The sequence below is a fragment of the Thalia democratica genome, chromosome 4 (assembly GCF_965202585.1).
Source record: "Thalia democratica chromosome 4, ktThaDemo2.hap1.1, whole genome shotgun sequence".
NCBI lineage: Eukaryota > Metazoa > Chordata > Thaliacea > Salpida > Salpidae > Thalia > Thalia democratica.
This window is the reverse complement of record NC_139168.1, coordinates 13853473-13876692: the sequence shown is the minus strand read 5'-3', so window position 1 is coordinate 13876692 and position 23220 is coordinate 13853473. Positions and strand designations below refer to the sequence as shown.

Sequence of the window (23220 nt, the reverse complement as noted above, 5' to 3'; positions counted from 1 at the left end):
TTTGATAAAAAATGTGTAAGGATTTAATAAAAAACGTTACAAAAGATGGTATTTTTTTAGACGTCTCATTACAATAAACACAAATTGTTACTACATCCATATACGCTTAGCCTTTATTAGTTTGTTGGCCAATTCATCTTATGGAAGTTCTTTGTCTCACTTCATAAGAAGTAAAAATCATTTCGTGATTATCGTTTTGAGCGTATAAAATGTGCTCAAAAGTCAAGTTAAATATATTGAACTATTTAATACTATTATCCAAAGTTGTGCAAAGAAAAATGGGTTGGCTGCAATTGTAAGGTTTTGGAAATATTTCATTCATAAGATTATGCAAATGAGGTTGACTGATAATACAGAAAATATTAAAAACATTTATACCTTCATATTTAATCACCTTACTCAAGTATATAATTTTTTTAAATTACTTAAAACTTAAAACAAGAACAAGTAGAATGTTAGCCAATCGGAAGCGACCTTAGAACTACTGCCGACGCAACAAAAGTTTGTTCACAGTTCTAATTTGTTTAACTTTTATAGTCTTTTTTAATATATTTGTATTTATTTTTTTTCAACTTAACTAAAAAAAAAGTCGATTATGGTATATATTTTAATTTACTTTGAATTTCTATTCTATGATAGTTTAGTTTTATTTGTTTTTAAAAAAGTTTATCAACTAAATTAGATAATTCTTTTTTTCAACTTCACAGGTTTTTGTAGCCCTTCTTTATTTATGTTTAAATAACTTTATTAATGTATATATTTAGTTGTAATATCCTTTAATAATTTTAAACTTCTATTCACTAATGTATGCTTAAAAAATCTCGTTTCCTTAATTTAAAAAACTATTACCGCAGTTTGTTATTGTAGTAGCAATTCAATTTTTAAGATTTAGCTTAGGGTATTTAAGCAAAGCTAAACAATCAAACCATTTAGCATAACATGATATCAGCAAATATTACCAAATAATAAGATAGTAAAAACAAGTTACTTAATAAAAATGTCATACAACAACCCATATGGGGTGAGTTTTAGTATTTGTAGTTTTTATATAACAAACCAATATTTTAAACATGATTGCTAATTATCAAGTTCATGTTTTCATTTAAAAATTCTAGCCACAAATAAATAAGTATTTTTTTAAATCTCTAAGGTCCATTGACCATAGATTTGATGGCGTTACCACGTTCTTAGGCTAGTTGGATATTTTCAGAGTTGTTGTGGAAACCTTCTAACTCTGCCAATTAAATTTTTTTTCAAAAGTTTATTCTTGTTTTAAAATTTATGAATAATACCAGGCTACCCAAATAAGATTGAGCTTACTTCTGAACTTTACATCCTACAGCCTCTTAACAGATATCTGTGTATCTTGACTTGTTCAATTTAATTTTTTGTAAATTGAATTGAGCTAATTATTAATAAAATGTGCACCTTTTTTTTTTATGAACAGAATGCTTATATTATTGTAGTTTTACTTTTAAATATTTTTTTACTTGTTTTATACGTACAACTTTCAAAAATTACTTGGCTAGCTAAGATATTTATTTTAATAAACTAGCCCACAAAACATTTTCCTTTCTAAATTTGACCTATTATTTAAAAAAGTTGTGCACCCCTAATTTTTATTTAATATTTTTAGTTAGCTTCTGTATAACATTACATGGCAGCTTTCAATTATCAGGTTTTTCCTTTTGGATAGCTTTAGTTTTAAATATAACATGCTATTCTAGAAGCAAAGTTAAAATTTATAATAATAAAACAAACAGATCATGTTTAAAAAGGGTTATACTTTGTTTGAAATAAGTGAATGTAGAATTAAATATGTTTACATTTGTGCTTTTATGTATGAAATTAATGTATGTACTATATATGAAATTCCAAAGTTAAAGTTTACTTTGAATACTTTCAGATCAGTTTTTAGACTAAGGCAAGTTTTTTGACAAATTAAGCTGAATATAATGTTAACATTTTTATGAGCCTTAACATTTTTTATACTGGTGTTTGTTATAATAGACTTTTGGTGTAACATACATGAACTTAAGTTTTTTATTTTTATTTTATTACCAGTTTTTTATAATTTAGTCCTCCCATAAGGAACCTTTTGAGCTTTCTGAACTTATAACCTTATATCTCAAAAACTAATTTTATGTCAAAAATATGTCGAAGTTGATCTGTAGGTTAAATTTTGTAGATACAACTATTTGACCTGATCAAAATGTTCATAAGTTTTGATCAGATTAATAGTATCTAAAATTGATAGCTAGTAGAGATTGTAAAATTTGCTCTAATAGGAATTTCATTTATACTTGTGCTTTAATTATTTAGCAATAGTATTATTATTTACAATATTAAGTTAAGTATTTATTATTTCAAATCCAGATTGTAAAATAATAAAAATTAAAAAAATTATTCAACATTTCCTTTGCTTTATCACAAAGAAAAATAATACTTTTAAAATGTAGTAACTTGATAGTCAATTACAATCAATTACAATAAGGAACTAATAAAGAGGATTAAAGTTAATAATAATTTTAAAGCTTTAAAACTCTAACTTAATTAGGTTTTTATGTTTGGTAATCCTTTTTTTTTGTTATAAAGGCACTGATATATTGGTTTATCAAGTAACCAAAAATTATTTTTGTTTAATTTCATAACTTAAAATTTAATTTAAGTATGTTGTAAAATGTTTAAAAAGTTACAGTAAGATATTTTTATTGATATACAAATTAAAAAATCACTTAAGTTTGTAGAGCTTTTTTTGGAAAAAATATTTTGTTTCTTATAAGACATGTAAAAAAAAAATAAAGTGTAACAATAATTTTGGTTTAGAGATATGGGTTGTTTATAATAACTTATTAGATAGTCTTAATGTGAAATAAATTCTGTAAGCTTATTTAAAGCTTCACTAGAGTACTAAAATTATCATTGCTATCTCCAAATTTAAAGTTATTTAAGGGCATAGGGGGGGGTAAACACCCTTTTTTGGTTTTTTATCTTATTTTATATAGTTTTTACTAGGCTACAAGATGCTTTTTACTGATTTAAAAAATTCAAAATAATTTTTGAGATATAGCCGGTCAAAGTCGGAGGCAACAATAGGATCCTTATGGGAGGCGCAAACTAAAACGGCAAAAATAGACTATTTCACTAAAAATCTATCTTCTCCTACATTTTTTGAGATAACTACTTCAAACTTTCAGGAAATGTTCCTTGATATATTTAGAAAATTCTGTCGGTACAGATTTTGAAAAAATTAAAAAATAAAAATTTTATATAAAAAATAAACAAAAAAAACAGTTTTTTTTTTGTTTTTTTGTTATAAAATTTTTATTTTTTATTTTTTTTTAAATTCCTTCCGACAGAATTTTCTAAATATATCAAGGAACATTTCCTGAAAGTTTGAAGTAGTTATCTCAAAAAATGTAGGAGAAGATAGATTTTTAGTGAAATAGTCTATTTTTGCCGTTTTAGTTTGCGCCTCCCATAAGGATCCTATTGTTGCCTCCGACTTTGACCGGCTATATCTCAAAAAATATTTTGAATTTTTTAAATCTGTAAAAAGCATCTTGTAGCTTAGTAAAAACTATATAAAATAAGATAAAAAACCAAAAAAGGGTGTTTACCCCCCCCTATGCCCTTAATTTTATTTTTGTTCCAAAGTACATTTTTAGTAACTAGTTATCCAGCACCTTTTCTATTTATTCTTTTAGCTTAGAACGTTTTATCAACTAAAATAAGTCTAGTTTTAGAATTTAGTTTTAAATATATATCTAAACTTTTTTAAAGATAGCTGTTGTAAATTTATCAAAATACTTTCTGCTTAACTTTGTACTTTTTAACAGAATTAAATTTTGTATTTATACTTATGATTTGATGACTTATAAAATTGTTATGAAATAAAATAGTTTTTAAAAACAGTTCTTTCAAAGTATAAGTTCTAATTAAATTTACACTTACAACAGAATCAAGGTTACAACCCCCATGGTACCTATGGACAACAGCAAGGTAACTACGGGCCCCAAGGTTCATACGGGCAACAGGGTGGTTCCTACAGACCCCCAGGTCAGCACGGCTACCAGCAGCCCTACCAACAAGGACACCCACAACAAGGTTACCATTCAAACCAAAACATGGGAGGTTACGGAGCCCCAAGAAGTCAAGTCCCTCCCGGAATTGACCCCAGCGTTCATGCTTGGTTCATAGTAAGTACATTATAAATTTTATTTTTTCAAGTTACTAGTACATGCTTTAAAAAGGATGGTGATTCGATTTGGTTTTAAAACAAAAAATATAATTTTTGTTTAAGGGCATAGGGGGGTCCGACATTTTTTTTCACTAAAAATAAAATATGATCTATGTGAAAGCTTAAAGCACAATTTACAAGCCAGTTTTTGAAGAATTAAAATATCTTACTTACTTTTTGAGATATTGTAATTTTTATAAAAAGTTTCCAATACAAACGTATGGACCGCAAATTTTTCAGGGTCAATTTTCTTGGATATTTAAAAACTCACTAAAAATCTTTCTTCTTCATTTTTTGAGCTAGAGACCTCAAACTTTCAGGAAACGTTCCTTTTATAGTTTAAACAGGGTTTGTGCTTGTCAGGCTAAATCAGTTTTTTTGAAAAAAGTTGAAAAACGTCAGGCTAAATCAATTTTTTTATTTAAAAGTTTTAGAATCTCAGTTTTCCTCAGTTCAAATGCTTGAAAATTTTTGGTTAAGAAAATTTGAGATGTGAATTTATTTCTAAATAAAGATTTAGTTATTAAAGACAAAATCAGTCAGTATTTGTAAAAATAAATGCTTAAAGTTTAAACCTTTTGTTGAATCTTTTAAAAAAATTCAAGAATCTTCATTATTTTGTTTTGAGTAGATTATATACGTCGTAATTTTGAAAATTCATAAAAAAAAACAATTTAAACATTACAGTTTAGTTCAACAACTTAGCTGTTTGTTTGAATCTTTATATACGTTTAAGCGTTTCCTTTTAAATTTTGATAAAACAGGACAAAGCACTTTGTTTTATAATAAATCTTCTGGCTATAATGTTTTTACTTAGTGCTTAATTAAATTAAACAATTGTGTTTAGTAATATATATTAAATTTTTACACTAGTAATAGATTAGATATAGCACTTATTTTAAAACTTATCACTAAATTTGTAATGTTAAGGGCATAGAAGGGGGTCAATCACTTTTTTTTTTATAATTTTGTCTTATTTTGTTGAGTTGTAACTAAGCTATGAGTTGCCTTTTCCAGATTTTAAAATTCAAAATATTTTTAAGATAAAGATAGTTGAAGTCAGAGACTACAATAGTACTAATCAAGACCCCCAATACCTAAAATGACTTCTAAAGGGGATTTTCTTTACTTTGAAAAAATGTCAGGCTAAATTGGTCCCAGTCAGCCTAAATAAAAAAAAATTTGCGCACGAACCCTGTTTAAATGGTTCGTGTGCGAATGTTGGAATTTTAAAATTATTGAAAAATAAAAATTTAAGATAAAAAAACAAAAAAGATAGGTGGTTTTTTTAATAAAATTTTATTTTTCAAAATTAAAATCCTGCATTAAATCCTTTTTAGAATTTGATAATACACTTTCTGTGAAAATTTGAAGAAGATTGGTTGAAAAATGAAGGAGGAGATAAATTTTATTGAAATGGTGTTTTTTGAGTTTTTAGTTTGCATCTTCCATAAGGAACCTATTAAGGTCACCAACTTTGATCGCTCATATCTCGAAATTTTATTTGAATTTTTTCAAGCGGTTAAAAATGTCTGATAGCTCAGATAAAACTCTATAAAATAAGACCAACTTGTAAAAATCAAGGTGGACCCCCCTATGCTCATAATTGAAGGAATTGTGTTTATCAACTAAAAGTATTGTCATAAGTTTTTAATTCAATACTGGTGCATTTGTATTTTGTTTTTGTCTTGTGTAAAGTTTTATAGACTTTTAAAAATTTAATTTGTTTTTAAATGAGCTTATCCAGGGTATTTTGTCAACAAAATATTTATAACAGTGTAATGTTTGCTGTTATAAAAAAAATATTAAATGTGCTCACCCACTAAGCTTAACTTAAAATAAAATGTTTAAGTTCTAAAAAACTAAATTTAGAACTAAAATTGTTTTACTAAATATAATCATGCATTTAGAATTGATTTTTTACAATTATTGTTTGTTAAAAATACTAAAAACAATAATTTACATAAATCTGAGGTGGGTCAGTTTTGCACAAAGACGTTTTTGCAAGAAGAGTTACTTTAGCACCTTTAGCACAAAGGTTCAAAACTGTGCATAGACTAACTTTTGCATTGTCAATTTTGACAAGTGACAGTTTTTCACTGGTGTAAATTTTTCACACAAGGTCATTTTTGCTTGTTTAACTTGTTTAAGTCACTGCTAAAACTGTCAACCCCTGCTAAACAAGCTGGCAGAAGGAATAGTTTACTGGCCATGGGTAAAAATCAAGGGAAGAGTGATATTTAAAAAAAAAAATAACATTCAATAATAATTCAAAAAAACTGACCGAAGTTAAGACAGCTTGGCCACAAAACCTGTAATCCTAGAAAAAACCTGGATTTTTAGACACTTTTGAAAAAAAATTGGAATATTGAACATTTTTTACATAGTTAGTAGTAAAATTTTAGTTTGACACGAAACTTCTATAATACAGATAAAACTATTTTGTCATTATTACCTTTCAAAACACATTTAAGTAGCTTTACAGTATCTTTTAAATATTGTTATACTACTTAACACAGTTTTTAACCTTAGCCTTAATTTTAAACTAAAAATAGACCAAAAAACGTGTACTATCACAAACCTTGTAGAAATTTCTCAAAAACCAGTGCCAACCTTGATAAGGGTTAGGGAACAGTGATAGTAAAAAAAAAATATATAAATGTTTAGACCCATACTAAACTGATGCTGGGTATAGTATGCTGACATTTGTGCAATACTGACACTCATCTGTATAAATCATGTTATAATAAAGAAATTTAGGAAAAAAAAATAATTATGAAAGTAAGTAACAAAGCCTTTTGAGCACAATTAACTCCCCAAACCAACAAAGGCAGTAGATGAAGACGGTAGCGGCAAGATAACATCAGCAGAGTTGAGGCAAGCGCTCATCAACAACAATATGCAGCAGTTTAACGAGGAAACTTGCAGGCTCATGATTGGAATGTTTGATAAGAATCAGTGAGTTTTTAAATAATTTGTATTGAACCTTTGCATGCTTTGACAGAAACCAGTTTGTTGTAGTGAGTTAATATTTGTATTAACTATTATTTGTTTATTAATAGATTGCTAATAATATTAATAACAATTTATTAATAAACATACCTTTAGTTTTAATTAATGAATCTCTAATTTTTGTATTTATTTTAATTTATTCAAACGTCAAAATTTAAAGTTATTTTTTAAGCTATTCACTTAACAAAATTTTTTCAAATTTCATTTAAAATTTATCACTTGACAAAAAAATCTTGTATGGTTTTGAAAAGCTTTGTGTAATAAAATATAAAAAACTAAATGAATAATCTATTGATATTAAGGTTCAAATGGTATATAAATGACAAAAATTAATACTGATGTTTTATATATAAAAGTATTTGGATTAAATATTTACTTTTTTTTCCGAACGTTTGACAAATTTTAGTAAAATTATGTTTTACTTTCATATAAAATAGTTTATTATTTTAGTTAGATATATGCTGGAGTTTTAGAATATTTTACGAGAATCAGTTTGTCAATATTTTAATTTTAAGTAAAATAAATTTTAATTTGTTTTGTATGACTGCTGTTTTACTGAATGTTTGACAATAATAAGTAATTTTGTTGATGTTTTGTTGTTATATTAATAAATTAATTTTTTAAAGTAAAAGTTGGCTTTTTTAATTATATAAATAAGAATCACTAAGTTGATATTTTGTTTTCAAGTAAGCAGTTTATTTGTATAAGATACTTGTTGTTTTTTGTATGATTAAAAGGAAGTTAGTCTTATTTTAACCTACTTAAGCTACCAGTTGTTTGTAATTTCTTATAAATTACTTTTTAAACATCTTACATACAACTTACACTTTAATTACTTTTAATAATCAATGAAATAAGAGTAAAAAAATTACTGTTGTGGAATAAGCAAACAAGTTTAAGAGCTCAATAGGTTCTTATTTAAGATGCATACTAGAAAATTGAAAATAAAAAAATTAAGTAAAAATTTATCTCTAACAGTTTTTGTTGAAATGTTTTTAAACTTTTTCAGTCTTTTTGAAAGATTTTGACATTTTGTAATTCATTTTATTAACCTCTACTAATAAGTTACACTATTTTTAGTTTTAAATATCTTGATTATCTTGGTTGTTCACTAATATTTGTTTATGGAGGGGAAAAATAGATATGGCTTAAAACAAACAAGGTGTTTTTAAATTAAGTTATACAAAAAAAATGCATTTGTATCAATAGATATCTAGCTAGTAAAAGACTACTTATTACATTACCAGTAACTTTGATACTAGTTTTATCATTATATTTAAGTAAATTGTTTTGTTTTTTACTTCTACTTCTCTGATTAACCTTATTCAGTTTATTTGAATAATAATTTTCGGGTTACTTTAATATGTGGCACAAAAAATATTATTTTTGATTATCAAGAAAAAAAAAAATTGTTGTTAGAGAATAAAACAAGCTTTTTTAGAAATACTATATATATTTTTTTATTTTGTAAGATTAAGAAATGATTGTTATACAATTAAAAGTCAGCCTTGTAAACTTTATAAAGTATTTAATTTTGTTTGCCTATATAATTAAAAAAACTACAACTCCTTTTTTTCACATTCAGATAGTTGTTACGATATCCAAACAGTTGTAGTTTACAAACTAAGATAATTCAAGTGATATATGGCTTTTAGAACAGAACTAATGAAATTAATCATAAATTGGTATATACTGTAAAATTAAGACTTTCATGTTATTTGTCATAAAATACAATGGTTTTAAAACTTTTTTTTTCAATTCTAAATTATTAGTGAACGGTTGGGATGAATTCTTATTTTGTTGTGATATTCTGTTAAATATTTTGTCTTGTTTTCCTGACCTTTTATGATGTGTTGAACTCATAAACCTTAAATTATTAAAAAAACTAGTTTTTAGTTGTTAAAGTTGTTGTAGATACCAGATAGTATAACTAAATTATACAAAACGTATTATCTTAATTATACTTAACAAAGTAAATATGGAAAAAGTTGTATTTTTTTAACAAGTGAAGTTTTTTATTAATAACCTGTAATTTAATTTATTCTTAGTATTATGTTCAGTTCCCTAAAATACTAAATAATTATTCAGGAGAGACGGAACTATAGTATCATTTAAATTTAGCTATAATGAAAATGAATATGTTTTTTATTCTAAACTTATTTTATTTAATTTGAACATTTTAATAAACTCTATATTTATTTTACAAACCGCTAATTCACAAAAAATTCACAAATCAAATAATGCATTGTGGGAAAGTATGATTTTTGTAAACAATTTAAATTTTAGCATCATAACTAATTTCATGCTTGAATGTTTCAAACTCCTTATTCACTTAATATTCAGCAGAGTCGGTAGCATAGACTTGCAGGAACTTTCAGCCTTGTAAAAAGACTATAGTTTTTATAAACAACTTAAGCTTCTTAATTTTATGTCATCAAATATATTTTTGATCAATTTTAATTCAGCAGAGACGGCAGCATAGACCTGCAGGAGTTTTCAGCTCTGTGGAAGTACATTCAGCAGTGGAGGAACTGTTTCGACAACTTCGATAAAGACAGGAGCGGGTATATTGACAACTACGAACTCAACCAGGCACTAATATCATTCGGATACAGACTGTTTGTTTTTATATTTTTATTAATAAAAATTATTATTTTTTTATATTGACAAGATCAAACTCAATCAGGCACTCATTTCGTTCGGATACAGACTGTTTGTTATTATATATTTATTAATATTAATTATATTTTATATTGACAAGTTTGAACTCAATCAGGTACTCATTTCATTCGGATACAGAATGTTTGTTTTTATATACTTAGTAAAAATTATAAATACATATTTACATCTAAGAGTTCGAACTCAAACCGGCCTTCATTTTATTCGGATACAGACTGTTTGTTTCAATACATTTAAGTGTTATTATAAATTTGTTTTATTTTTTGACTGTTTGTTTGGTTTGGTGTTTGTATATATACTACGTTATTTTTTCAATGTTGTTGTTGCTATTAAAATACGTCACAGGCCAAGAGCTCAGCTTGGCGGGACATAGGTCAATCCACCCCACGTTAAAAGTATCTGATAAAACAACTATTTTTTTCAAACTTTTTTATTACCATGTTTCAATAAATAACTGATCATGAAAAACAAAATAAGTTTTAATATTCGTTTTAACATACACACTAGTGACTAGTATATTAAAACAGCAGCGAAAAAAAAAAATCACAATCATTCAATTAAACGTTAGAATATCTGAAAAAAAAGAACTAAAATAAAAAATGTTTATCATCCAAAACACAACACACCGAACTTCATCAAGATTGTAGTTCATACTAAATTTTTTATTTATATAAACAAAAATAAATAATACGTTTATAAATTAAAAAGTAGCATTGTAATTTAACAACTGAAACTATTTAGAAATTGTTTGCTATTTAAAATATGAGTACATATAAACAGTTCACCCAAGTTTAGTGAGATGGTGGTGACAAAATTCGACAAGAGCCACAAACAAGGTGTGGATTTCGACTATTTTATACAGGTTATTGTTGTTTATTATTATTATTGTTATTATTATTGTTATTATTATTTGGATTTCGACTATTTCATACAGGTAATTGTTGTTATTACAATTATAATTACTACTACTACTTCTATTATTATTGTTCTTATTTGTTAAATGATTTCCACTACTTTATACTGGTTATTTTTTTATTGTTATCATTGTCGCTCTTGTTTTTATTATTTGGTTTTCGACTACTTCGTACAGGTGTACAGTTGGGTGCTTGTTTATTACTTGATTACAGATTTCGACTACTTCTTACACGTTTATATCATAGTATAAGCAGGGTTCGTGCGCGTCAGGCTAAATCAGGCTAAGTCAGGCTAAATCAGTTTTTTTGAAGAAAGTTTAAAAACGTCAGGCTTAATCAGTTTTTTTATTTAAAAGTTTGAGAATCTCAGTTTTTCTCAGTTCAAATGCTAAAAAATTTTTTATAAAAAAAAGTTGAGAAATCTTTTTAAGATCGAATTGAAATAAGAATTTATTTCTAAATAAAGATTGAGTTATTAAAGACAAAATCAGTCCGTATTTGTAAAAATAAATGCTTAAAACCTTTTTTTGAATCTCTAAAAAATTTAAGAATCTTAATTTTTTTGTTTTGAGTAGATTATATACGTCATAATTATAAAACTTCATAAAAAAATACAGTTTAAACATGACAACTTAGCTGTTTGTTTGATTTTGTTTACGTCAGCTATGTTTTTCAGTGCTTAGTTAGTTGAACTGTTTTATTTTATAATTTTTAGGCTTTATACCAAATGCTTTTTAGATTAAAACTCTTAGCAGTTTATTCATATATTTTACTGTTTGTTTAAAGTTATTAGAGACATTCACAACACTAAAACGTAGCTTTAAGATATAAGTACTAAGTTTTGTGGATTACAAATTTTAGGTAAAATTCACTTTTCTTTACAAGAACAAAATATTTAAGGTTTTTTTCTCTTTAAATGTAAGGTTTTTAAATCTCATACGACGTCAACAATCACTGTATTTATTTAGAGTTTAGAATTTATATTTATGTATCAATTTTAAGTATTAGTCAAAATACTATAATAAACATTTTTGCTTATTTTAGTACTTAATACTCGTGTAACCGTTTCGTTTTAAATTTTAATAAAACACGACAATGCACGTCAATTTATTATAAATCTTCTGGTTGTAATGTTTTAACTAGTGCTTAATTAAATTGAACAATTGTGTTTAGTAATATATATTAAATTTGTTCACTAGTAATAGATTAAAAACAACACTTATTTTAAAACTTATCACTGAATTTCTTATGTTAAAGGCATAGGGGAATGTCAATCACCTTTTCCACAATTTAGTCTTACTTTATTGAGTTGTAACAAAGCTATGAGTTGCTTTTTGCAGATTAAATGATTTTGAGATAAAGCTGGTTGAAGTCGGAGACTACAACAGTACTAATCAAGGCCCCCCAATACCTAAATTGACTTCTAAAGGGGATTTTCCTTACTTTGAAAAAATATCAGGCTAAATTGTTCTCAGTCAGGCTAAATGAAAAAAGTTTTGCGCACGAACCCTGGGGTAGGTGTCAAAATGCACAAATGGACACTTTTGCACGGATTGATTAATTTTTTAATTAGTATGAATTTTCTTTCTGTTTTTTACTATCACTATTACCCCTTACTCTTGGTCGGGAACTTGAAAAAAATATTTAGTTCTCTTTTCTTCTAAACTATCACTGTTGCCCCTAACCATTACACTAGGTCAGTAACTTTTTTTCTTCTTCATCTTGTTATTATTTTATCATTTTTTACTATAACCGTTACCCCTAGCATTACTCTTGGTTGATTCTTGAAGTAATATTATTATTTTTATTAAAAAGTCGTTTTTCATTTACTGTCACTATTACCCCTTACCCTTGTTCGGTTTTCTATTTTTGTTATTGTTTTTTAAGATCGTGCAAAAATATCACTCGTTCAAAATTGACCGTGCGTGCAAAAATGTCTTCGTGCACATTTAATCTGTCCCCATATTTTAAGTACTAGTTGTTATTTTGAGTGTTTTAAATCGAATACCGACTTTAATGTTGAGATATGGAATATTTCAGTTAACAAATTATATTAAAATGAAAATAAATTAAAAATGTTAAAGATAGAACTAAGTTGTTTTAAGTTACAAAACTATCAACAAATTGATATACACAGTTTAATGGTATAACAGTTAAGATTTTGGCTTTTATAAACTCATAAATCAACAGTTATGCATCATGACGTAGTAATCAGTATTATATGCACAATAATCAACCTTTTATCGTGAGCCTGGCTTGCTCAGTCGGTAGAGCGTTGGACTTTTGATTCAACGGTCAGGGATTCAAGTCCCCTGTCAGGCTTCCGTTTTTCTTTTAAAACATTGACTAAATTAATTGTTATTCAATTTTCATTAAAGTTTCTAAATAAACAGAAATATTATGTTTTATTTAACTCTATTTGTATTAAATTCATGATATTCAATAAAGTTTGTATAATGATTAAATAACACAAAAATAAAAATACTTATTTGTTACTAATGTAAATTTAACTGGTTGTATTTATATGATATCTTATATAAAAATATCAATGTGTATTAAGACATATTAGAATTATTAAATGAAGTCTTTTTTTTTAATATCATTGTACATTGGAAATAACTTATAAAACAAAATGAAATAAGTGCAAATTAAACCGTCTAGCTGTAACTAAAAACTAATCAATTTCTTAAAAATGAAAACAATAACTGGTACTTAACTTTTAACTCCAATTAAATTTGTTAAGCTGGTTTGAATTTAACACCTTACTTTTTGTTACTAATTTTTTTTACACATATAGTTATAGTATAAATCTTTATAAGAACTAATCAATATGTATATCTAAAAAGAAAGTATTTTTAAATTACAAATTAATTTAAAAATATAGTAAGATTACAATTTTTTTTGCAAATATTTAATTTTCAACATATCACACAAAATTTTGAATGAACTGTTTTACATCAAAAAGTCTACTAGATTTTAGTATTTTTTAATTTTTATCAAATTAAATATAAGCGCAATTAAATGTAAACACCCATAAAAATTTTTAGTATGTAAATTTTTTAAATGAAAACATTAAATAACTTACAAAATGTATATATAATTTGACAAAAGTATTGTTAAAGCTTTATCTTATATTAAATAATTCTACAAGGTTGTGAAACATCATTAATTTTAAACCAAAACATAATTTTAATCAAATTAACTTAGCCTTAAGACTTCACAGTTGTATGATAAACAGATTTTTTATCAAAATAATTCCTTATGGTATTGTTGCGTCATAATTCGCTAGTCAGAATTATAATCCTGAGGAATGCAGCTTAAATGTGTGGCCGGTTAGCTCAGTTGGTTAGAGCGTCGTGCTAATAACGCGAATGTAGCGGGTTCGATCCCCGTACTGGCCACATTTTTTCCTCGTTAGTATAGTGGTGAGTACTCCCGCCTGTCACGCGGGCGACCGGGGTTCGATTCCCCGACGGAGAGATTTTTGCATACTTAGTTTATTAAACCGGTATTTTTATCCATTTATTATTTAATAATAACAATTATAGTAACATAAAGTCTATCAAATATTTTTTTAATTTATCTAACATTTTATTATTATTATTATTTATATTATTTTTATATTTATTTATTTTTCTAACAAGTGTTATACGAAAGAACATTTTTAAGTATATAAAGTAATTAATGAGGTATGTCAACAAGTCTTCGTGGCGCAATCGGTTAGCGCGTTCGACTGTTAATCGAAAGGTTGGTGGTTCGAGCCCACCCGAGGACGTACTTTTATTTGTTAAATATTGAAAAATGTGCAAAATTTTTACACTGAGCGTGTTTTCTCGCTTTCACACTTTTACAATAATTTTAAGTTATTTTCAACGTCCGATTCTTTACATCGAGATTCTGTCTTTTTATTTATACATAAGTATTTATCATCTTTTTTGTTTTTCAAAAAGTTCGGTTTAAATTACTAGTTAACCATCAATACAAACTCATTATTAAGTAACTAACATTAAAGCGGATATACAAAAATAGTAGAGTGGCAAAAAATCCTGGAATTTTGTAGAAAAATTGCAAAAAATCCTTAAATTTTTTTAATTATAGTTTTTTAACAACTTTGATAAAATAAAAAATTTAAATTGTATCTTTTTTAGACTTAAAATAGACTTTTTTAGACTTTAATTAAAAATATCTTGGAAAACTCTTTCTGAAATTAATCAATAAAATTTTTAAATGTTTTTATACCAAAATTTTCCAATTTCATTTTAAAACGCTCTCTTTTCATTTATTAAAACTAGCTGCCTTACTATAAGATATCTTAGATTACTCAAACGATACAGTTTAATTGTTTTTTAATTTATGTTTTATACCAAAATAAAACTAAACTTAATTATCATAAACTAATAAAACTAAAACTATGGTTTAAACTGACATCAAATACAATATAATTTCAGCTTGGTAGTACTATTAAATCATCCTGATAGTCAAAATCAGCTAATTATTTACAAGAAAACCTGTTTTACATAATATTTCTGAAAAATACCTATGCTGGAAATACTTAAAAAATAAAGAAAAATATCGCAGATTATTTTGGAATACTTATATTTTTAAAATCATTTTACAATCTAATAAATCAATTGTTTTAGAAGATATATTAACTTATTTTACTAAATTTTCCCCTACGTAGGTAAAAATTATTAAGGTTTGGTAGAAGATTGACAAAAAAAAGTTTTTTTTTCAATAATGCTAAGAAAAGTTTGTTAAAACTACTAACTTTGATTATCAAACAAAACTTATAATTTATAGGAATAAAATACTAAAAAGCAAGAGTTGTTTTTAAAGGAATTATTTTGACAGTTAACTTTATATTTAAAAGAGATCAATTTTGATCTATGCAAAAACCCTTAAAATCTCCTCGCGCCAAATGGCATAATTTGTGTTGTAAACTGTTAACATAAATTCGGTTTGAAGTTTTAAATGCATAATTTATAAAGTATCATTTATTTTAAATATGTAAGTTTGTAATTTAGAAACTTGTTGTTATTTAAAAGTCCAGAACTACTACGCTTTAACCTATCTCATGTGGCCAAATATTTTTAGCAAATTTACTCCTGTTTTCAAATTTTTTTACAAGTTTTTGAAAGTTTTAAATCTTTTTTGACGATTTTAAGTACTTAATGGTGCTTTTAGATAGATTTTGACTATATAAACGATACAGCATAATTATTACTTAATTTGGTTTTATAGTGATATAAGGTTTAATTATCATAAACTAATAAAACTAAAATCATGGTTTAAAATGACATCAAACATTTTCAGTTTGGTATTTGTGGGCATCATTCTAGGTAGTTACCCAGTTTTTAACCTTAAACTTAATTTTAAACTAAGAACAGACCCAAAAGTATGTACTTTCAAAAACCTGGAAGAAATTTATCAAAAACTAGTGGCAACCCTGACTATCGCAACCTGTTCTAGTAATTTTAATCAATTTGTCAAAGTTCTTCTCATGTGATTGTTCAAAAGCCTTTATGTTGATATATATCATAAATAGCCATACAATCTAGATTTAATTTGTTATTATTTTAAATTTATTACTGTTTAATTTTTTTTTATCAACCTATTTAATTAAATAATATGTTCAGGGTTGCCACAAAGCCAGGAAAAACAAGTAAAAATTACAAAAGTCAGGAAAAGATAGGGATTTTTGAAAAATGTTAAGAAATTTATGTCTACATGCTCTTAAAAAGAAAGTTTATCATTACTTAAAACTGCATTTTGATAATATTATTTTCTAAAATAATTTGCTTTTGCAATTCATCATTTTTTAGGGTCTAATTGAGTTTTTGAAACAAGCTAAAAACTTTCAAGTCTTTAGTTATGTATTTTTTAATAGATTTTTATTAAGAGTTTGATTTAGAAAAGTCACAAAAAGATTTTTCAGCTCGATCCGTGGCAAACTTGTATGTCAAAATTTGCAACATTTAATATAAGTAACATTGGGCATAAAACATTACATCAGACATTTTTATTTGGCTCTGCTCTTATTTTGCTCTTGCTCTTAATTTTCTCTTAATCTTAATTGTATTCAGTTAGACCAGTCAGAAATAGGCTCTTATTGACTGACTTGACATTCAAAGCAATAAAAATGCAAGTAATTAAGTAGTTTCATTAATTAAAATGATATTTTAACTAATAACATATCGATTACTAATTATAACTTCTGTACATTTTTTTAAGTCTAAGAAAGATACAATTTATATTTTTTATTTTATCAAAGTTGTTAAAAAACTATAATTAAAAAAATTTAAGGATTTTTTGCAATTTTTCTACAAAATTCCAGGATTTTTTGCCACTCTACTATTTTTGTATATCCGCTTTAATGTTAGTTACTTAATAATGAGTTTGTATTGAAGGTTAACTAGTAATTTAAACCGAACTTTTCGAAAAACAAAAAAGATGATAAATACTTATGTATAAATAAAAAGACAGAATCTCGATGTAAAGAATCGGACGTTGAAAATAACTTAAAACTATTGTAAAAGTGTGAAAGCGAGAAAACACGCTCAGTGTAAAAATTTTGCACATTTTTCAATATTTAACAAATAAAAGTACGTCCTCGGGTGGGCTCGAACCACCAACCTTTCGATTAACAGTCGAACGCGCTAACCGATTGCGCCACGAAGACTTGTTGATATACCTCATTAATTACTTTATATACTTAAAAATGTTCTTTCGTATAACACTTGTTAGAAAATTATTAGCTAAATTAAAAAAATACTTGATAGACTTTATGATACTATAATTGTTATTATTAAATAATAAATGGATAAAAATACCGGTTTAATAAACTAAGTATGCGAAAATCTCTCCGTCGGGGAATCGAACCCCGGTCGCCCGCGTGACAGGCGGGAGTACTCACCACTATACTAACGAGGAAAAAATGTGGCCAGTGCGGGGATCGAACCCGCGACAATCGCGTTATTAGCAAGACGCTCTAACCAACCGAGCTAACCGGCCACACATTTAAGCTGCATTCCTCAGGATTATAATTCTGACTAGCGAATTATGACGCAACAATACCATAAGGAATTATTTTGATTAAAAATCTGTTTATCATACAACTGTGAAGTCTTAAGGCTAAGTTAATTTAATTAAAATTATGTTTTGGTTTAAAATTAATGATGTTTCACAACCTTGTAGAATTATTTAATATAAGATAAAGCTTTAACAATACTTTTGTCAAATTATATATACATTTCGTAAGTTATTTAGTGTTTTCATTTAAAAAATTTACATACTAAAAATTTTTATGGGTGTTTACATTTAATTGCGCTTATATTTAATTTGATAAAAATTAAAAAATACTAAAATCTAGTAGATTTTTTGCTGTAAAACAGTTCATTCAAAATTTTGTGTGATATGTTGTAAATTAAATATTTGCAAAAAAAATTGTAATCTTACTTTACAAATCTAAAAATACTTTCTTTTTAGATATACATATTGATTAGTTCTTATAAAGATTTATACTATATCTATATGTGTAAAAAAAATTAGTAACAAAAAGTAAGGTGTTAAATTCAAACCAGCTTAACAAATTTAATTGGAGTTAAAAGTTAAGTACCATTTATTGTTTTCATTATTAAGAAATTGATTAGTTTTTAGTTACAGCTAGATGGTTTAATTTGCACTTATTTCATTTAGTTTTATAAGTTATTTCCAATGTACGATGATATTAAAAAAAAAAGACTTCATTTAACAATTCTAATATGTCTTAATACACATTGATAATTTTTCATAAGATATCATATAAATATATACCAGTTAAATTTTCATTAATAACAAATAAGTATTTTTATTTTTGTGTTATTTAATCATTATTTAAACTTTATTGATTATCATCAGGGTTTGTGCGCGTCAGGCTAAGTCAGTTTTTTGTTTAAAAATTTGAGAATCTCAGTTTTTCTCAGTTCAAATGCTTAAAATTTTTGATTAAAAAAAGTTGAGAAATCTTTTTAAGATCAAATTGAGATGTGAATTTATTTCTAAATAATGATTTAGTTATTAAAGACAAAATCAGTCAGTACTTGTAGAAATAAATGCTTCAAACCTTTTGTTGAATCTCTAAAAAAATTTAAGAATCTTCTTTATTTTGTTTTGAGTAGATTGTACACGTCATAACTATGAAAATTCATAAAAAATACAGTTTAAACATTACAGTTTAGTTCAACAACTTAGCTGCTTATTTTAATACTTAATACTCGTGTAAGCGTTTCATTTTAAATTTTAATAAAACACGACAATGCACGTCAATTTATTATAAATCTTCTGGTTATAATGTTTTTCTTAGTGCTTAATTAAATTGAACAGTTGTGTTTAGTAATATATATTAAATTTTTACACTAGTAGTAGATTAAATATAACACTTATTTAAAACTTATCACTGAATTTGTTATGTTAAGGGCATAGGGGGTCAATCACTTTTTTCACAATTTAGTCTTATTTTATTGAGTTGTAACTAGCTATGAGTTGCGTTTTGCAGATTTCTAAAGCTCAAACAATAGTACTAATCAAGACTCCCCAATACCTAAAATGACTTCTTAAGGGGATTTTCCTTACTTTGAAAAAATGTCAGGCTAAAATGATCCCAGTCAGGCTAAATGAAAAAAATTTCGCGCACGAACCCTGTATAAGTAATTTTAGTTTAAATGAGTTTGTTAATATTTACTCTATACTACTTCATACATGCGTACAGTATATTATTTATTTACGTTTTTTAATACATCTGTACATTATGTCATTTATTTATATATTCCTACTTTATTCATACAGGATTGAGTATATATTTTGTATTCACATTGTTTATTATTATTTATACTTATCACATACACTACTTATTACAGGTTTGCGTCACTCTGCAATCACTGACTGATGCTTTCAGGAAGAAAGACACAAACATGACTGGAAACATAAGCCTCAGATACGAAGAAGTTTGTTTGAATTTATTTTCAAATTTTTCTACTAGTTATTAATAAATTTAATCTATATTACATGACTGGCAACATAAGCCTCAGATACAAAGAAGTCAGTTTGAATTTATTTTCAAATTTTTGTACTAGTTATTAATAATTTTAATCTATATTACATGACTGGAAACATAAGCCTCAGATACGAAGAAGTCAGTTAGAATTTTTTATTTTATTTTTAACAATAACTTTAATGCACACTATATGACTGGCAACATAAGCCGCAGATACGAAGAAGTTTGTTTGAATTTATTTTTAAATTTTTGTACTAGTTATTAATAATTTTAATGTATATTACATGGCTGGCAATAGATTGTAATTTTGATATGTCTTTAATGGCCTAAAACAAAGAACTTAAGCCTTAGATTGAAGAAGTCTTTTTGTTTTGTAATATTTTCTATTAATAGTTATTGCTATTTAATAATTTTCCCCGCCGGTAATAATTACTTTTTTTTTTGTAAAAGCTATAAAAGTCATAAATAATTAAGTTTAAACAAAGTTTTTGTTATATAATGATATATTTTTCCATGATAAAGTTAATTGTATTTAGTATACAAATAGTTTTAATTATTTTATCAGTATGTGTAATTTTTATAAAAGTTTATCAACTTAACTAAACTGTAATCATGTATTAATTGTCTAACTAAATTTTCAACAACAAGTTATGAAAAATATTACATCCTTTATCTGTAAAAATTTTTGTTATTATTATCTCAAATAACGTCAAAGTAAAATTCAGTTATTTTTATATAAAATTGTAGTTTAGGATTTCTAAACGTACTTGTTTATACATCAGGGTTGCAACTTTACCTGGAAACCTGGAAAAGACTGGAATTCTACAATTTAGGCAAAAATAACCTGGATAAACCTGGAATTTGAGAAATTTTGGAAAAAACCTGGAATTTTGATCTAAAAACCTGGAAAAACCTGGAATTTTTAATAATATAAACATTTCCAGTAGTAAAATTTCGATTTGACACAAGAAATCTATCATATAGGTGAGATTTTTTGTCATCATCAAAAGTTTTTATATCAAAAAACACATTTAAAATAACTCTAAAGTACCTTTTCAATGTTTTTATACTGTTTAACACAGTTTCTTATAAAGAAATAAACTTAAAACTAAAAATAGATCCAAAAATATGTACTTTTAAAAACCTAAAAGAAATTTGGAAAACCTGGAAAAATTTTTGAAAAACGAGTGGCAACCCTCACACATACATTTTTGTCAAAAACTGCTAGATTAATTCAGCCTAATTTAGTATAAATTTTTGATATAGATAAATATTTCTTTTTTAAGCAATAGTTATTTATATTTCTGGTACAGATTTTGTAATAAAAATTTTACATAGTCTTAGTGTAAAGTGTAATTTCATATTTAAATTTAACTTTTTATATAAATATTTTTTACTTTCAAGACTTACATTGTTTATATTTGAAAATTCTACTTTACTGTTTTTGACAGACACAAAATTTAAACTTTTTTTTTGATAGAGGTTTAGTTTAATTTTTTAAATTGTACAAACTAAATAATTTTAAGCTACATTAAAAAACAAAGTATTTGATTTAAAATATAATATTTGAAAGCATTATTATTAGAAGCATTATTTTTTCAAATAAGAATCACAATGAAATAAAAATTTGTTGACAAGATTTTTAGTGTATCTGCTCAAAAATAAGTAAACTGAATTTGACTATAAGCTTATAAAAAAATGTTAAAAACTTATCAAGTATTTATGAGCTACAAAAAATACAATATATGTATATGCAGATAGAAAGGAATGTATTAATATTTTACTGTGTGAACGTGTTTTTATATTTGTGTTAAGTTTTCTTTGATGCTTGCTTTTATTTGAGTTTTGTTTAATTCTTGTTTGAATCTATTTAATTGAAATTTGTCTTGTAAAAAACGTTGTAAGAAATTTCAATAAAATAATTACGACGATAGTTAAATTAAAAATTGAGGTTCTCTAAAGTTTTACTTAATTTTAGAAGTTTTAGTATAACACTATTCAGTTATCAAAGTTATATTACTAAAAAGTAAATAAAGTAACTTTAGCAATATAAATAACTCTAAATAAAATATACTTAATTAACATACATCCCTAGCCGTATACATATTTGCGTTTTTGACCTGGGTGCGAACTTATGCGTCAGGTTACTGTCAAATGTCCAGTCAATTGTTACATATAAAAATCTTTAATAGCTTTCATAATTCATCTAAATAAAAATAAGAGACTTAGTAAACTATTTATCTAGCAATTTTTTTTTCTTGTATAGCAATTAATTTGAGTAATTTTATTTTTCAACAGTTTCTGGCAATGGTATTGGACAACCAACTCAATATTGTTTGATGTTAAGCTGAAAATCTTCTGACTTCAATAAATCTAGTTTATTTTAAATAATATGTATTTTTGTTATTTATAAATGGATTAATTTTTTAAAACAGCCATATCGCTGAAACTATACTAATATTGTATTTGTAAATACTTTTTATTACATTTCCTCATGTAGTTTTTATTTATTTTATATACGTTTGAGTGCTAACATAGAAAAGTTAAAAAGCCTTTCGTTTTTATAATTGCAAAAAAAAAATCAAACTTAATTAAGTGACCTTGTCGATTAAAACAATAGTTTTTTTTCTTAGTTATGTTTAAATGTTTATAAATACCTTATATGTAGTTTATCAAATCTATATAGTTAGACTTATTAATAAGAAAATACATAATTTAACTTTCACATTCAAATTTTTTATACTGTTTTTAATTTCAGTTTTCAAAAGAAATGGGCTGTATCCTTTTAAAAAGTGCTAAGTATTTTCTATACTTTTTATTTGATTTTAGTTTGTGTAGTTTCTTTATTTTAACCAAAGATAACATTCTCTCTTATTTATATTCCCATTGCTTTATTCTTAGACCCAAAATTAATTTTTGAAATCCTTTTTGTTTGTATGCAATTTTATGTTTTTGCGAGTATTAATAAAAAATAACAAGTATTGTTTTATGTATTATATTTTTGTAATTATAGATGATGAAATAGTTTATTTTTAATAACATAAAATATTCGAATAAAACAAGTCTTTAAAACAGTAATTAAGGGTTAACATTTTGTTATATAAAAATTAAATACTTGCTGAAGGGTCTGCTGCAGTTGTAAAGTTTTAATTTTTCAATATCAATGTTGTTTGTTGAGCCACAAAAAAAGCTCTCAGAAAGTTTGTTCCAAAAATTTAGTGTACGGATGAACTTTGCGGTTATCGAGTTTTACACCACTTAGATCAGTCTAACGTCATTGTCCAGATAATTTTTATTATGCAAATGAGATAAAACAGTGTTACATCAGTATATGAATAACATCT

General features: G+C 25.4%; 1 protein-coding gene and 2 non-coding genes across 4 annotated transcripts; 2 read left to right on the top strand and 1 right to left on the bottom strand.

Annotated features, from left to right (window-relative positions):
* The first annotated feature begins 963 nt into the window (after positions 1–963).
* On the top strand, positions 964–22771 carry LOC145834248 (programmed cell death protein 6-like). 2 transcript variants are annotated; one of them, XM_082941626.1, is made up of 7 exons: positions 964–1021; positions 3960–4199; positions 7071–7198; positions 9721–9870; positions 10712–10793; positions 19740–19826; positions 22175–22771. In XM_082941626.1, exons 1-7 carry the CDS (start codon positions 998–1000, stop codon positions 22214–22216), a joined length of 753 nt encoding a protein of 250 aa, XP_082797752.1. In that variant the 5' UTR covers positions 964–997; the 3' UTR covers positions 22217–22771. The 2 variants fall into 2 exon arrangements, with proteins under 2 accessions (XP_082797752.1, XP_082797751.1); XM_082941625.1 differs by having other exon boundaries at positions 9718–9870.
* Trnan-guu (transfer RNA asparagine (anticodon GUU)) lies at positions 14547–14620 on the top strand. Its single transcript has one exon. It is a non-coding gene; the product is annotated as a tRNA-Asn (tRNA).
* Positions 17451–17524, bottom strand: Trnan-guu (transfer RNA asparagine (anticodon GUU)). Its single transcript has one exon. It is a non-coding gene; the product is annotated as a tRNA-Asn (tRNA).
* Positions 22772–23220: the final 449 nt, after the last annotated feature.

Coding starts and splice junctions, on each gene's coding strand:
- LOC145834248 (XM_082941625.1), top strand. CDS start 998: ATGTCATACAACAACCCATATGGG. Junction 4,200..7,070: donor GCGTTCATGCTTGGTTCATA/GTAAGTACATTA, acceptor AAACCAACAAAG/GCAGTAGATGAAGACGGTAG. Junction 9,871..10,711: donor ATATCATTCGGATACAGACT/GTTTGTTTTTAT, acceptor ACATATAAACAG/TTCACCCAAGTTTAGTGAGA.